At 39.8% G+C, this 17,012-nt stretch overlaps 1 protein-coding gene across 1 annotated transcript in view; it reads left to right on the plus strand.

Annotated features, from left to right (window-relative positions):
- ITGA8 (integrin subunit alpha 8) overlaps positions 1 to 16,609 on the plus strand; it is a 112,148-nt gene extending 95,539 nt beyond the window's left edge. The window contains 3 exon segments of the mRNA XM_030495772.1: positions 4,389 to 4,490; positions 12,485 to 12,607; positions 13,876 to 16,609. Of these exon segments, the coding sequence (XP_030351632.1) occupies positions 4,389 to 4,490; positions 12,485 to 12,607; positions 13,876 to 13,962 (312 nt within the window). The 3' untranslated portion in view covers positions 13,963 to 16,609.
- The last annotated feature ends 403 nt before the right edge of the window (positions 16,610 to 17,012 follow it).

The following is a 17,012-nucleotide window of genomic DNA, read 5'->3' on the forward strand; positions in this document are numbered from 1 at the left end:
TGATAGAAAAGGTAGTTTGCTTTCATGAGATGCCATCTATGTTAAGGAGCTGATTTGACTATCCCTATGTAGTTATTTGAAGCAGTTTTCTTCATATTGCTCATTCCTAATATAAGCCCCAAGAAGAGATTAAATATTCTGATAAGAAACATTCAGCTGCTCTCAGTATTTTAAAAGAACAAAATTATGGCATAGCCAAATGAGTTCCAGAAGGCACTAAATGTGCTGGCTTCATGTCACCGGTAAACACTTACATATTTGAAGAGAAAACTAGTTTTTTAAAAAGAAGACAGAATGGACAAGGCCAATACCAAAACTATAACCCTGGACTTCAGGAGAGCAGCCTTCAGCTGAAAATATGCCTTCAGGGAAAATATGGCTCTTCTGCTGAATGGGACATAGAAAAGGTTGTTACTCAATGCCTCCTTCACTTTGGTCTTTACTAGTAAAATCTGCGTACAATAATACGAGGCCTCTGCGACCAGAGAGAAAACCTGCAGCAATCAACATTTACCTTCAGTGGAGGAATATCAGGTTAGGGGAACATCAAAACAAAGTGGACATTCAGAAGTCCAAAGGACCTGATGGGATACACCTACAAGTGCTGAGGGAGCTGTCAGTGCAAGACCACTCTCAATTATCTTTGAAAGCTTATGGTGACTGGGAGAAGTTCCTGAGGACTGGAAGAAAGCAAATGTCACACCTATCTTCAGAAGGAGGATCCAGAGAACTACAGGCCAATCAGCCTCATTTCAATCCCTGAGAAGGTGATGGAGAAAAAAACCTGGAAGCCATTTGCAAACATCTGAAGGACAAGGAAGTGATGGGGAGTTGTCAGTATGGATTTAAGGGGAAATTGTGACAACCTGATAGCCTTCTGTGATAACTGAGGTTCATCTTGGTGGACGAGGGGAGAGCAGTCATTGTTTTTTATCTGGACTTTAGCAAGGTTTTTAACGCTGTCAAAATGAAGGAAGATAGGTGGAAAGAGAGGTGGATTCAAAACTGACTGAACTGCCAGGCTTGAAGTGTTGTGATTGGCAGCATGAAGTCGGCTGGAGGTCTATCAGTAATGGTATACCCAAGGAGTCAATACCAGTACTGTTTAACATCATTAATGACTTGGATAATGGGACAGAATATACTTTCAGCACATTTGCAGATGATAGAAAAGTGGAGAAGTCATTGATACACCAGATGGTTGTACTGCCCTTCAGTACAGGCTGGAGAAGTAGGTTGGCAGGAATTTCATAAAGTGTGACAAAGAGAAATGCAAAGTCCTGTACCACAGGAGGAGTAACACAGTGTACCAGTACAGGCTGGGGGCCAATCAGCTGGAAGGCAGTGTTCTAGCAAAGGATCTCAGGGTCCTGGTAGACACCAAGTTGAACATCAGCCCAGTGTGTCTGCCCTTGCAGCAAAGAAAGTTGACAGCCTCTTGGGCTGCTTTAGGAAAAGCATTGCCAGCAGGTTGAGGGAGGTGACTCTTTCTCTCTACTCAGCAATGGTGAAACAGATCTAGAGTGCTGTGTCCAGTCCTGAGCTCCCTGGGACAAATGAGACACAGACATACTGGAGCAAGCCCAGCCAAGGGCCACAACAGTGATTAAGGCCTTGGAGCATCTGAAACACCAGGAGAGGCTATACATATGGAACTGTTCAGTCTGGAGAAGAAAAGGCTCAGACAGGATCTTAGCAGTGTGTATAAACATCTGATATTGGAGGGAGTAAAGAAGACAGAGCCAGGCCTTCTCAATGAAATCCAGTAACAGCACAAGAAGGAAGAAGCACAAGTTAAAATACAGGAAATTCAATTTAAACATTAGAAGAAAGTTTTTACTGTGGGGATAGTCAAACACTGAAATAGGTTGCTCCTACAGTTTGTGGAGTCTCTGTTCTTGGAGATATTCAAAACCCAAATGGACATGGCCATGAGCATACTGCTCTAGGTGACCCTGTTCTGAGCATGTGGCTGGAGTAAGACAATTTCCAAAGGTGCCTCCCAACCTCAGCAGTTCTCCGAAAACTTTAATTGAGCCATGGTAATCTCACTGAATCCAGGTTGGCTCCCAGGTTTAGGTTATGCTTATTTCAGGTCATTTTCACATCACAAACCTTTCCCCATCAGTGAAGAAAAGAAACAGTAGCCTCAATTATAATGGGGTCTTCTTACTTCAGTTGTTGCTCTACAAAACAGCTGAAAGGGGAAAAGCAATTCTTAGAGTTTATGCCTATGATGCAACAGGAAATTCCAGAGGAAAACTACCTTGCAGGGAGGAGGAGATGTTAGTTAATCACATAGGAACTGAGTCTTGTCAATGGAGCAGCACTCCTAAATGTGTGAGAACCAGAAGGAAGGAGAAAGGGTTTTGCAGAAGGGGATTTAGTGACACTAATGTTCCAAATACACTGGAGTGTAAGAAGCTGGTGCCATAATGAAAGACTGCTTTACATCCAAGGCTCTGTCTTTCTTTAAATCAGTAGTCAGATAGTGTGTTGGATTCTAGTCATCATTTCTCAGAAAGGATTGAGACAGTTAGCAAAAATGATTAAGGTTTTCAAAAGTATTCTCATACAAGAGATGAAAATGGTTTAATTCAAGGAGTCTAATGTAAAGGGATATGATAAGGCATAAGCCCTCTGTATTCCAGTGGACATATTAATACTTGACTACCTAACACTTTGTAGAGCGTATCCAAGCACTTTCAGAGTTCTTTATAGTGAGGGTGGTGAAGCACTGGAATGGGTTGCCCAGGGAGGTTGTGGATGCTCCATCCCTGGCGGTGTTCAAGGCCAGGTTGGACAGAGCCTTGGACCACGTGGTTTAGGGCAAGGTGTCCCTGCCCATGGCAGGGGGGTTGGAACTAGATGATCTTAAGGTCCTTTCCAACCCTTACTATTCTATGATTCTATGATTCTATGATTCTATCTGTATCACTACCCCAACTTTTTATGGGATGGCATATACGAGATGAGTTGCATGTAGTATCACCCAAAAAATCAGTTGCAGAGGTGGAATTAGAAGCAGGATTGTTGCCTTCCAGAAGAGCACGGTACCTACTCAGCCACCCTTCTTTGGGATAAAAATAAGGAAAAAATAGGACATAGTTTGGTGTGCAGGATCATCTGTCTGTAACAAGATAGCATTTGGTTGAAATTGAAACATGTCAAATTGAAAGTGAACTGAAAGATTTACTTGATACCCGATGTGCTTAGCCTTCAAAACTAACTCCAGTTAGATATCAAGGATGCCAACAACTCAACAGGATTCAAAATATGTGTGTGGAAAATATTTATATTCATTGTAGTAAATATTGCAACTATTAAGATTCTTTTAGGGAACATGCACTTTCACATGTCGGCACTTATCCCAGATTGTTACAGATTTAGGCAGCTATTTTTCCAGTGGACGTGCCAGCACTTAACTGTCATTTCAAGGCACTTTGCACAGAGTGGGAGATTGTCAAGGTCAGAAGAGCACGATGAGACACCCAAGTGGTCAGATGTAGTGTGTCAGTGCCTACCTGGCTTCCAAATGAGGTGAAAACACTAATTAAAAGTCACAGCATGAGCTATATGATGTAGCAGTTTTTAGTCATTCTGAACCAGGGAGAGTAATGCCTAATTGAATAATATTTTATAAACACAGGCAAATATAAATGAAACACAGAGAACTGGCAGAGACACTTTTTCTTTTTTTTTTTTTTTTGTGAGCATGTCTTTGGTTTTGTTGAAGTGCTTAATGAGAGCTACGTAAGTATTCATACATATATATAAAGTTAAACAATGACTCCTATACATTCCTATTGCGGTTGCATAATGTAGTAAAAAGCAAAGGGAGTTGTTCTGGGGGTTTTGAGCTCTACTGCAATAAGAAATCAGTCACACTCTAAATGAAGTGCAAAGATGTATGTTCCTATTGTTGTTCGTTGTTGGGAAAGCACAGCCATTCCTTTGATGCCAGGAGCTCTACGAGCCGGGTCTCAACATGGGCCAGAAATCTTCTCAAGATACTGAGATTTGTTTTGGGCTTGGTGAGCAGAGGCAAGGTTTTAAAACATAGACACCCCATAAACCTCCCCCCTGCTTCAAAGTCACCAGTCTTCTATTTCAGACAGAACCATGAGAAACAACTGTATGTGTCTTTCTGCATATCTAACCCTTCCACATATGAATGTGCAGTCTTTATAGTTCAGCTTTATGCTGTATGATGTATTTGTCTCATGGACACATACAGATCCCAGGATCTCTGTACCCTTTACCAAAAAAAAAGCCATCTTTGCCTTAGGAAATCAGTGCTGTCTATTTTTTCTCTGCTTGTTTCTCATAATGCTTTTAAGTATAAACATGGGTTTTAATAATTTCCTTTCCTTTTTATTTAATTTCAGAGAAAGAATGATCTCTATACTCTCTCTTCCAATGTGTCCTTCAAAGTTAAGAGCATGCCATATAAAGTACAACCAGCAAAGCTCCCCGAGGGAAGCATAGCCGTGAGTAACTGAAAATGGTGTCTTTGTGTGAAGCACATTTCTGATCACAGCTGTAAAAGTTTTTGTAGATGAAAATATTGAGATCAGTCTTTCCTGTGTTTCTAGTGTAAATTCCTGAAATAATACATCAAGGAAATACCTTTATTGCTTTCTGTGGAAGTTGATGATATACGATACTAATTCCATTTTAAAATAGTCTCTTGCTGCATTAATGTGCAGAGTGTTTTATTGCAGTCAGGGTGGATTTTTCACCCAGAAGAAAACAACAAAACTGTGAAAGCAAGTATCTAGTTACCTTGTTCAGGGTAAAAAAAAATCTGGATGAAATTTTTGTCTAAAATCCAAAATCTTGTTTCTGTCAGGTTTAGAGATCTTGCTCTTCTCCCAGCCTGCAGTCACATAAGCTAATGGATTATTGGATTATTTCTGGCAACTTCTCTCTTATCTGTATTAAACTTCTTTGATACCCTGATTTTCAGAAGGGGCTGCATGCCTCTCTAGGGTTTCTACCTCACAGCACATCAGGTGCAAGATATGAAATTACCTAGTAATCCCTACAGATGTGATAAGTAGGCAGGCAGGCAGGCAGGCAGGTAGGTAGGTAGGTAGGTAGACAGACAGACAGATAGATAGATAGATAGATAGATAGATAGATACTAAAGTACTTGCGTTATTTGCAGAGCAAGATTTGTATGGCAGCCATAGATTATTATATGAAAAATTAATCTTAGAGGTGTAAGTTTGATTTGTTTGCTGGTGCTGAAGCATTGAGTCTGGGGAGCAATTTAAAGGAATTTGATTCTTATGATGTCTAATACCATGGTTAAAATTTACTCTGTTTTGTCATTACTGATAGAAATAAGTAAAAGATCAGTGCAAAATTTTATTCTAGTGTAAGAGTAACCTGAAATTTGAAGACTTATTGTTCTCGTATTTCTAAAGATGTATCATTTACAGTCCTTCTTTTAAAAGGTAAGCTCAGTACAAACTTTTCCAAGTTAAATCATCGTGCAAATGCATTTTATCAGTCTGTTGAGGTGTTGTAGTAGGGAACAGAATATTTTCTTATGTGGAAAACCAACATCATAATACACTCTACTGCTTACTTTGAATATATTTTAGAGGATACAGGCTATAAAGTTTTGTTTTGAACAAGCTCAGGCTGAATGGTTGATTGATACTTGCTCTGGGAAGACATAAGGTAAAATCTTGGTCCTATATGCTCAGTGACTCCAACCTCTAACCATGATTTCACTAGAGAGATTTGATGCTTAATGCAGTATTCATCCAGAAAGGTTCAAAGGCTCCAAGCTGACAGATATACTCAGGCTCTTTTTATTTTCTTGCAGCATGTGTTCCATACCAGAAACACATGTTGTGCAGAACTCTGTTGATAGTGGTGCCTTCATGTGGACTGAAGTGCTTTACCCCAGGTGATAGCCTGCTGTTCTCAACAAGTGTCAGATGATCTACCAAATGATCAGATAAGCATTTTATTCTCTTACTCCAGCCAGTATAATGCTTGTTATTTGCTGCAGATGATTTACAGCAAAATGCCTGTAATGGCAACTGTAAAATGTTGAAAAATGATAGCGCTTTTATGTTGTTTCATATCTGGACATGGCAGTGGATGCTTGCCAACTCTACAACTTGATGTGTTATATGCACAAGCTCTTTTGATGTTCCACTTGCAAGAAGAAATATTTGCTTGAAGTAGGGCAATGCTTAATATTTTTGCTCCTTCTGAAAAAGATCACTGGTTGCGTTTTAAAAGTTTCCAAAGATTTGGAAGTTTATGGGTTTCTTTCAAACAAGGGTGGAAGTGGAATAAAGATTTTAATATTTTAAAATTAATTGTCAAAAGTATATCTCTAATAATCAGCTAGCACTTTACAGTTTATATAGTGCAGATAACATATTTTAAAACAATAGAGCATATGTCCTTCATTTAACTCATAGAGTGCTGGGTTCCAATTATGCAGGCTGATAGGTATATATAATTTTAATGGCATGAATAATCCCATACACACCAGTAACGTACAGAGTCATGTAGTCATATTTGCAGCACTGAGGTCTTTATTTCCATCATCATGGAATATAGGTCTGTATATTAACAGAGGGTCATGATATATAGGTGTGTGAAAGGTTATGTAAATATAAGAAAATCAGAATCTTTTATAGTAAGACCAAAGAGTTAAAGTGGCATCAAACAGAAAATTAGCTTGGAATTTAGTGGAGCTTAAACCAGAATCTACTGACATCAATTAAAGTATTTCTATTTATTCTGATAGGCTTGGAATTACAACTATATATTGTACAACTGGCTGGATTTCCTTGCTAACAAACAGCTCTATCATTCAAGAGAAAATTGTAACTTTTTCTTAGTGGTACTATGATAAATAATACTATCCTACTTGATGAGTTTCATGTGTGGGGTGAAAGTACTTTTTATTATAAAAAGTACAGAGTTAGAATAAGCAGTAGTTTGTTCCATTTTAATTTAAGATTCTTGAGCCAGTTTTGGTGCTTAATAAAATATGCTTGCTTTTCGTAAATGTTTGATAGGATCTTCAGAGGGGATGCCTCTAGTCTAAGCTGTTTGACCAGTGTCCTACTGTGAGTAAAATTGGTTTTGGACTGAGGCTTAGAACTCCTTTTTTAGCTATTATGCAATGATAGTACTTTCATTTTAAATGTGCTTAGATTCCTTATGAAACATAGTTGCACAAACATTTGTAAAATGTAAATAAAAATGTCAATATTACTTATAACTCCAAGCTCAAGGGAGCTTTTACATTTTATGTTGAGCATTTTTTCAGAGCATACAAGAACATCATGCTGCAAAGGTTGGATGGAAACACGTAGGAGTACTAAAGAGTTCCTGTTTCTCAGTCTGTGTAAGCAAAATGTCCAAAGATTAGAGGAAGGTCATCATGGGAAATAAAAGTGGTAGCATTAGAATAATAATCAGTTTAGCTACTGTTTCCTAAAATAGCAGATTAAATTATGGAGAAGTTATTTTTATTTTTTAAAATGTGTCTTTTAAAGAACAAGAGGGGAAAAACAGCTTTGTAAGAATCCCACTAGCAGGCACTGAATTGTGACTATAGATTGCGTGTGTTGGTCGATGAGAAACCGAACATGAGCTGGCAGTGTGCACTCACAGCCCAGAAACCAACCGTATCCTGGGCTGCATCAAAAGAAGCGTGACCAGCAGGTCAAAGGAGGTGATCCTGCCCCTCTACTCTGCTCTTGTGAGACCCCACTTGGAGTATTGTGTACAGTTCTGGTGTCCTCAACATAAAAAGGACATGGAGCTGTTGGAGCAAGTCCAGAGGAAGGCCACAGGGATGATAAGAGGACTGGAGCACCTCCCGTATGGAGACAGGCTGAGAGAGTTGGGGCTGTTCAGCCTGGAGAAGAGAAGGCTGCATGGAGACCTCAGAGCAGCCTTCCGGTATCTGAAGGGGGCTTACAGGGATGCTGGGGAGGGATTCTTCATCAGGGGCTGTAGTGCTAGGACAAAGGGTAATGGGTTCAAACTTAAGCAGGGGAAGTTCGGGTTAGATAGAAGGAAGAAGTTCTTCACTGTGAGGGTGGTGAGGCACTGGAACAGGTTGCCCAAAGAAGTGGTAAATGCTCCATCCCTGGCAGTGTTCAAGGCCAGGTTGGACAGAGCCTTTGGTGACATGGTCTAGTGTGAGGCGTCCCTCCCCTTGGCAGGGGGTTGGAACTAGATGATCTTAAGGTCCTTTCCAATACGAATCATTCTATGATTCTGTGATTCTCTGTTTGGTCTAGTAAAATCTAATTCCCATCTATCCACAAGGGATTGCTGATGAACTGGAAGCTTACCATATATGCTCCTCTGTGTTATGCTGCCTTCCAGTGGAGTTGAAGACAATTTTGAAGTAACACCAAAATCAGGAGCACAATCAAAATTGTACAAAAATCAGTGGCAAAAAACCTTATATTTATCTGCTTACAATGTGCTTCACTGTGACACATTTAAAAAAGGAAAATAAAAGCCTCATATAGAAATACTTCCATGAGCAACAAATTACTTTCATGGAACTACAACAATGATCCTGAAGTTAAGACTGTCAGACAGCATCTGTGCTAAGACTAACTTGGAATTTATTTCCAATAGCAGACAAAGGCTCTGACCATAACTGTCTGGTTAGCCTCACCCTCATCTCAGAGCTTGAGCCAGATGGCATTGCTTGTCAGCCTTTTGCATACAAAAGGTGTGAGATGTTCAGCGGTGTGAAAGGCTAAAAGTCAGATGGCTCCTCTCAAGTCTGTGTGCTTTTCACCAGCCTGACAGAGAAGCAACCACTGTTTTCAGTGTTCGGTATGAGAAAGTCTTCTAGTCCTGAGTGGAGAGGAAAGCCAACACGCACCGAAAGTACAGTGCCAACATGCAATACGTGTGTAAATATTCCACTTTTTCATATTGGCCACCTTAGATGAAAATAGATAATTCCTCCCCAAAAAAAACGTTCCCTGGCTCTGATCCTGCAGTACTAAACCTACCACATGGAGAAGACAGAAATCCAAGCTGAATAATACAAACTTGTCTTAAATCAAAATCACATGTAAAACTGTTGTGGACAGCATGGGGTGGAGGAGGGACAGTCTTCTGTAGAAACACTGAAATGAGGCAGTCAAAACTGAAGGGATGCTTTGTTTCTCTTTTTCCCTCCAGCTTCTGCCTCAGCTCTGTGGGTGTTCAGGACTTGCAGTGTCAAACTATTCACCATGAATTGCATTAGTAGCCCTGCAAGTCTTTGTATAGCGGAGCCCAGGGGTGTTATATTCTACTGGTAATGCACAAAGGCAGGAGTGAGACTGATGACTACATATAATCCCCTGCTCAGGAAATAAATCTCAAGCACTTAGCACAACCCTTCCCTTGCTTTCAAAAACCTAAAACAAAGAAGGATTAATGCGAAAACGGTGTGGGTACAATAAAACGGTTGTAAGATTTTAGCAGGCAAATATTTCATTAGCCATTGGCCTCACTCTTTCTACAAAGGAAGAGAGATGTGGCAGCTTTGCAGCAGCATTCTGCTTGATACAGGAGAAACCTAATTTCTGCTGTCTGTTTTACTCATTGCTGATAATCTAAGGATTATAAGCATGATGCTCTTCACTTCTGTAATATTAGTTTCTTATTTATATTTCAATATTTGTCAGGCTCCAGCCAAGCTATTGAAATTACACTGTAAGTTGCACTCTACTATCTGTAAAGGCAGAATGACAGAAGGAAGAAGGGAGAGAGGATTCTGAACCCATGCAATACAAGCAAAGCTGACCACTGCTACACCACTCATAATTGATTACAGTGTGTCTTCAGGAAGACCCAAATGTCTTTATCTGGATCCATACTGATAAGTGCTCCATAGGTATCACAAGAACAGCTGGGCTGCCTTATTGTTTTCACAGTCTGAGGAAAGAAAACGTAACATGCAAATGCAGCAAACATATAGGAAGTGGTGCATAAAAGACAGAGAGAGTGGCTACAGAGGTACTTGTAGTTGCATATGCTACTATCAGCTTTATCCAAAGCTTAGTGAAATCCACTGTCCCTAATGAAATAGACTGTTTCCACTGGTTTCAGCAGGATCTCAGACATGCTTTGACCTCTGGGTGGACCCTACTGGCTTTTCTCTGTGAGGAATCTGCAGACAGTTCAGACAACCTTCTTCTCTGCCTTTGCATTTTAATGCCAGATACAGTACCACTGAGACACAAGGAGAGCCATTCAAAAACATTTTGTCCTTACTAAATGAGCACTGCTTTTGCTGAATCTAATGATACAGAGAGCCTCTGAAGTTCTGCAGTAGTTAAGAAGTAACCCAGAGAGGAGGCTGGGGAAGGGAATGGTATCCCTGCAGTGGCATAGTTGATCACTTGATCACACCAGCAAGGTATCTGTTGGGACCCGAGACTAAGATTTCATGGGGATTTTTACTAATTCTGTTTGCCTTGAAATAATATTTTTCCCCTTAATTGGCTAACATATTTTTACTTTGTGTATGCTCTTTTTGAGGTCTTCTAGAGTCATAACTATTTACAGCTGCACCAGAATGTAGTAGCTGAATATATTTGTTAGATCAATGATGGTATGGCCAGCACTGCAAGCACTAGATCTTCAAGGTGCAGGTCAATGTTAAAGTGCTGACCTCAAAAGGACTGGGCAGCGTCTCAGATCTTTCTGTGTAACCCTCAGTGTAACCTTTGGTAGAAGGCAAATGGTATCCCACATAGAAAGTTTGTCGCTAATTTCAACTAAGATCTGCATCCCATAACAGTGAGGGATGGTATAAAAAATATATGCATCAGTGGACCTTACCACACTGCCATGTTTCGGAGTGCTGTGTCAGAGTAGGGACAGCAGGCTGCACAGATGAAGTAAGTGGAAAGGACTATTCCAAAGTGTCTTCTAATTAAGCATGACAGTAGCCGAGAGACAGATCTGCTGGTGCTTGCAGAATGAAAGTGGGGGAAAGTATGCTGATCATGAGAAAGAGTGAGAGGAAAGGGCTAGATGTTGCAGAAAGGCTGAAATCTGCCATCTTCAAGGAGAATAGTGAGAGGCACAGAAATTGAATTAATTTTGAACTGGACTACAAATTTTTGTCCAGTCTTCAAACTTAGGGTGCTGTTCTATGAATGAAATTGTGCTAAATTTCAGGTGCGTCAGCCAGTGACTTAAGAATAAAAAAAAACAACAAGCAGAAAGAGAATTTGCAATGAGCACAGTGAGATCAGAAACTGGGCAATAGCCAAGAAACTTATTAAGAAGAGTAGATTTCTTAGCTGTACCTCAACCACTGAAGAGGAAGATCACTTGAGAGTTTGTGTAATCAGTTTGCTTTGCAAACCAATTTCATCTTGTCATGAAGAAAATAACTTCCATCTGGCACATACTTATCGTGTTCAAGGGAGACTAGGAGTAAATGAGAGAGGTCCAACAGAAAGCCCCTGAGAGAAATAACTTCCTAGGCTAACAATAAAGAGGAGATTTTGAAAAAATAAACTAAATCCGAAGGGACATAATTGTGGCTGAGGAGCTAAAGAAAGCTCAAACTCATTCCTTCCCACTTGGGAGCAGCAGGGAGAGAGCAAATATTCAATGAGATTGACGAGGAACCTTCCAAGAGGAGTCCTAGAGCATAGAGTAAGTTTGGTACAAGAAATGGAAGGGAGAGTGAGGAGGAGGTTACGTATGAGGATGGCCCCAGAAAGAGAAATACAGAAGGGTTATTATTACTCTTTGTCGAGATGAAGGTCTAAAGAGAGAAGTTTGCCTTTGACAACTCTTGTTATACACACCCACCTCTTTCCAAAGCCTTAGACAATGAGAGAGTTTCATGCTTGGATATCCCATTTAGACAACAGTCCATATACTTGGCTTCTTTTAAGGACTAGCATCATACTGTGCATTGGACTTTATCACAAAGACAATGCGCTCTGCTAGAGTTTCATTCTTGGACTGCTACAAGTCTTAGTTGAAAATGTATACTGGTGTGTCAGCAGAAATTAAAATAAGAATAACGTACTGGTATCTATTGTGGTGTGAATTAAGAGTTTGGGCTGAAGTCAACCATTGTTTCAGAGTAATTCAGTATAAGTCGGTCATACTGGCCCAGGCTGTACCAGCATGCAAGTAGAACTTTGTTCCTTAAATCTCCTTGAAGCATGTGCAGAGAAGGGTATTTTTTGCTACTCTGTATTAAGTGAAAATGATTAATATGTCTGATGTGACAAGATGTTTGTATATGTGCAAATCCCATTTCTAGTAATTATCATGAACAAGTAGAAAAGAACTTGCAGTAAATGAAGCCAACATGGAAGAATTCCAAGCAATGTGTATTTCTAATCCTCAAAGATGCTATTGAAGTGAATGCTTATAACCTCTGTAGTCTACTGACAAATTTGCTTTATTGCTTAATTTTTGTTCATTTGATGTATTATTTTCATTTCAGATCAGAACATCTGTCGTTTGGTCCACTCCAAATGTCTCCTTTGTAATCCCTTTATGGGTTATAATACTAGCAATACTTCTTGGACTACTGGTACTAGCTATGTTGACTTTAGCCTTATGGAAGGTATGTTGCATTATTACTGTTACTGTTGCCTTACAAAATTGGAAAAATACTAGAAGACACTGACAGATCAGAAAAAGAGAGGTTGGAATTTTGTCATCTTTAATAGTTTGGAGCAAAAGCAACAATAGACGTGTCTTTTTTGTTTTGGCATTTCTGACATGCTAGTGTCACTGACCTTTATGCAGGGAACTTGTTTTCAAAGTCTTCCTTCATTATTAAAATCTGGTTATAAATGGGCATGAAGAGTTTGGCTCTGTTTCCCAAGACCTATGATCCTCTTTTTCAGGATGTTTAGGTTCAAAAAGAAGTGACTGTAGCTTTGTTTTCTCTGAATACTTCAGGAATTTCCAGTTTTTGTCAGCATGTAACAACACTCCCAGCTTTGAGAATTAGTTTTTAGAAGATTTCCTTTCATATTAGTATGTCATATCTTCTGGTTTTAAAGTTTTCTAGTTCTGTGTTGGTTGTTACGCTCCATTCACAGTACTAAGTTCACAGTACACAGTTCTAAGACAAGTTATTGGAAACTGCTATATTACTGGGAGCCAACACAGCTTTCAGTCATCCTTTCAGTTCCCATTAAAAAAGAAACAATTTCTTAAGTTTTAGGATATAGCTCATCTACCTTTAGCTGCCTAAAGGTTATGGGGTAGGTGTCCAGCCCATGCTAAATTTCCAGACTCACCTAATCAGTTAACAACAGCAAAAAGCTATGTCGAAAACGTGGGAGGATAAGAGGAATTACCTTTGGTGTTACTCTCCTTTGACCTCTTGTGAAGTCTACATAATTTTCAACCTTTTAACCAAAAGGGTAACTTCTAGGCAGTTAAAGTTAGGTGAAGGAATCTCGTCTTTCATGATCTTTAGTCTAGCTCATAACACTGTCCTGAGCGCATTTCCCAATGCATATTCCACCTCTGTTATTATTACAGTTTGTCAATCTAAATATCTTTTCTGAATGAGTGTCTTGCTGAGCTGAAATCAGCAGTTTTCTAGTTAGTCAGTACCAGCATTCAGACCTACTTTACCTCTCCTGCAAAGATACCTTTCGTATTAGTTGAGTTTTTAAACTCAATGCCTTGCACCTGAAGCTTTCATTTTTCATAGGGAACGATCTGAATAGAAACTAAAAAGCTTCACCGTCTATCAAGCTGCCATAGATTTTATCTGACCTTTCAGGTTGACTGAGTAAAGAATCAAACAGCAGCTGAGTCTTCCTGTGGTTGTCTTACCATGATGCCTTTGTTTCTGTTGATTGTTTCCTGCAGTGTGGCTTCTTTGACAGAGCTAGACCTCCTCAAGATGACATGGCTGACAGGCAACAACTGACAAATAACAAGACTACTGATGCATAGAGGAAGAGAGTGACAGTTCAAGTCAGAATCCTGCCTGAAACTAGAGACATGATGAGGATTAAATGAAGGATTCCTTCCACCAGTCTTCCTTTGTACCTGCAAGTGACATGGTGTCATAATCTGATCTATGCAATGTTCTGAGAACATGCCACATGACGGCCACCCTTGCCAAAGAAAGGAGCTTTATCACTGCCTTACAAACATACTCACCACTGAACAGAATGTTTATCCCATATTCCAGTCAGTCTACGTTTCAGCAGATGCTTTTAAACATGTGTGGTATACTGAGATGCTTCCAGAACAAGCCCAAATCTCCCAAGGAGAGAACGCCTGCATTGCTGTATTGTCTAGAAGATGGGCCAGGACAAAACTTCTGAATGCTGCTGTATCATGCAGAATACCTTTGACACCTCCCTAAGAACTTTTATGAAATTATGGCTCAGGGAGACAAACAATATATCAGTACTGTGAAAGTACTTCTGAAAAACAAAGGTAGTCTATAAAGAACTTTATAGATGGGGCACAATTATTTATTTTTCCACCTTTTCAGGATAAGTATCTGATATAATCATCAACTTAGATTTTGAGAGAAGAAAGTAAAAAAAAAAATAGAAATCATGTACTTACCTTGCATGTAAATAGAAAAGTAAACCTATTGTACACACAGAACACATCTTTCTTTGCTAGAAGGTGTTTTGCAAAGCAGATTTATGCAACATTTTACAAGAGGAGACATGATAAACAACTACATGTTGTATTTCTTTCAATCCAGAGCTGGCAGTATCACACACAGATAAATCCATACACAGACTTGAGCAGGGGATGAGTTACCCTCTCCTTGCATTGGTGATGGCTGACACCTGTACAGCTGACACAGGATACCATCATTTGTGAAATGCTGCTTTAAATTGTCACAGCCACAGTGGTGATACTGAGGAGACTTGGGGGTTTTGGGCTAGGGTAAGTTTCTTTGTTATTACCCTGTTACTTTGTTGAAATGGCCTCTGTATGCCATTGTATCTTCTGTTTAATTTGCATCATAGACCATAACACTGTTCACGTAAAGAAATCTTTGCCTTATTTCATTAATTACTTTACAGATTAAAAGCTGGCAGCATATTTAAAGTGTTGATTTCAGCAAAGTCAAGGGCTGAATCTAATGATTTCTTAAGCAAATTCTTGCAAGGAAGGTGGACAGGATTTGTATTTATGCAGAAAAAGAGGATGCCAGCCAGCCAAGCATGAACAAAAAGAAGGAAAGGTATTTTGAGGTAAAGCATAAAAATATACATTTTGGGGGGGGGAGAGTTTGGTTGGTTTAGGGTTTTTTTTCTGGGTCGAGGATTCTGAAGAAGAGAGGCTTCATTCCTTGTCTTCTATCTGCAAATGGTCCTTATCTCAGCAGGGGCTGTAAGCTCTCCTCTGTGCAAATTTGTGCCTGAAAGCTTGAATCTTCCAGTGCTGCCTGTGAGTGTGAAGTCAGCTATATTGGGTAAACTTCAGGAGGGATTGTTCATTTTCTGAAACATACACCACACTTCCCTTTTCCTGAGCTCCTTTTCTTTCCAAGCCATCTCAGCTTCTTAATTAGCAAATGTCCTCATCTGTTCTGCAACTTCTTGTCTCCTTTTAGATAACTGCCCTTCTGCTTCCAAAGACTTTGGGACAGGACTAGCCATGAGACATTGTCACTTCTGTCAGTCTGACAGGAGATTTTACAGTTTTACCATTTCTTGCAGGCAGGCTGACCTGTGAAATCCAAGCAGAAGCTAGAAACCTGAGCAGGTGTGTTCCATCTTCATATCTAAGGCAAAATTGCAAGAAGATCTTTATGGAGTCTTCAGCTTAGCAGATGCAGTGTGCCCATGAGATTCAATAAGAGGAGGAGATACATGCTCCAAAAAACTGAGGTGCTTCACTCTGTTTTCTGAGGATGGGGAGGCCTGACCACTTCCCAGTCCCCCAGAAAACCACTAACAGACCCCTTCCCCCAAACGGGTTTGAGCTGACGCCTGGTAGAGTAGAGGAACCAGCTGATAAATACCACCATAAAGCAAGCCTGTCCCATATTTGCATACCTCTGTATCCCATACATTCCAGGCAAAATCATCCTTCCATGAAAAACACAGTGAGCTTCTATCTTTTGTAAATACTGAACTGTTGTGTGTAGCAACTTCAGAAATAAGATCAGCTAGCTCAGTCACATCATCTGCGTAACTCTTACTCTGATGAAACAGCACCGTAAGGAGATACCAAACATAGGACTTTTGTATGTGCAATACTTTATATTACTTATATATCTGAAGCATGTTTACACTGGCATTTGTGGTTGTTTCTTAAACTTTTGAATATACTGATTAATGATTACAATAAAGAAAAAATAACAAAATAGAAAAAAAAGAAAACAAACACAGCTCTGTTTAATATTTGTTGCAATGTGTTTTCAATCCTGCTTTGCTCTGAGGATGGGACTAGGTGACCTAATAAGTTCTTTGCAGTTGTAACATCTATGGTTCACTTTTGAGCAATTACTCTCCATTTTAATGATGGGCAAAACATGTTCAGATACTAAATTTAAACCAAAAAGAACCTCAGTGACTGCTGGGCCTGGCTGGAATCCATTGGCTGCAGCTGTGTTATGTCACTGGAAACCAAATTAGAGGCACATGATCTGACAAACAGTTACTTTGAGCAATACTTTGTTTTATATTTCTACATCCTTGTAGATTAAACTTCCCCCATGGAAATGTCTGGAGCCGTGTGCTGTCAAGGACTGTAGTCTTGGGTCCCAGCATTTGTGGATAGCTTTGGCTGCAAATTGCAAACAGCTTTGCAAGGAAGATTTCTGGGTTTCAGTGCTTGCCAAGAGTGTTTATCCCCTGGGGAGATTGCATCCTGGACGTGGACACTAGCAGGCAGTTGACATAATCTTTCCCCCTAGTATATTAGTAATGTGCTGCACGATAACCTCTGCCACATCCCTACATGACTGAACTTTTGTTACAGTGATGTCAGCCTTGTAATGAGTTACTAAATGCAGCTTTCTGTGA

Source organism: Strigops habroptila, chromosome 1, assembly GCF_004027225.2.
Source record: "Strigops habroptila isolate Jane chromosome 1, bStrHab1.2.pri, whole genome shotgun sequence".
Lineage (NCBI taxonomy): Eukaryota > Metazoa > Chordata > Aves > Psittaciformes > Psittacidae > Strigops > Strigops habroptila.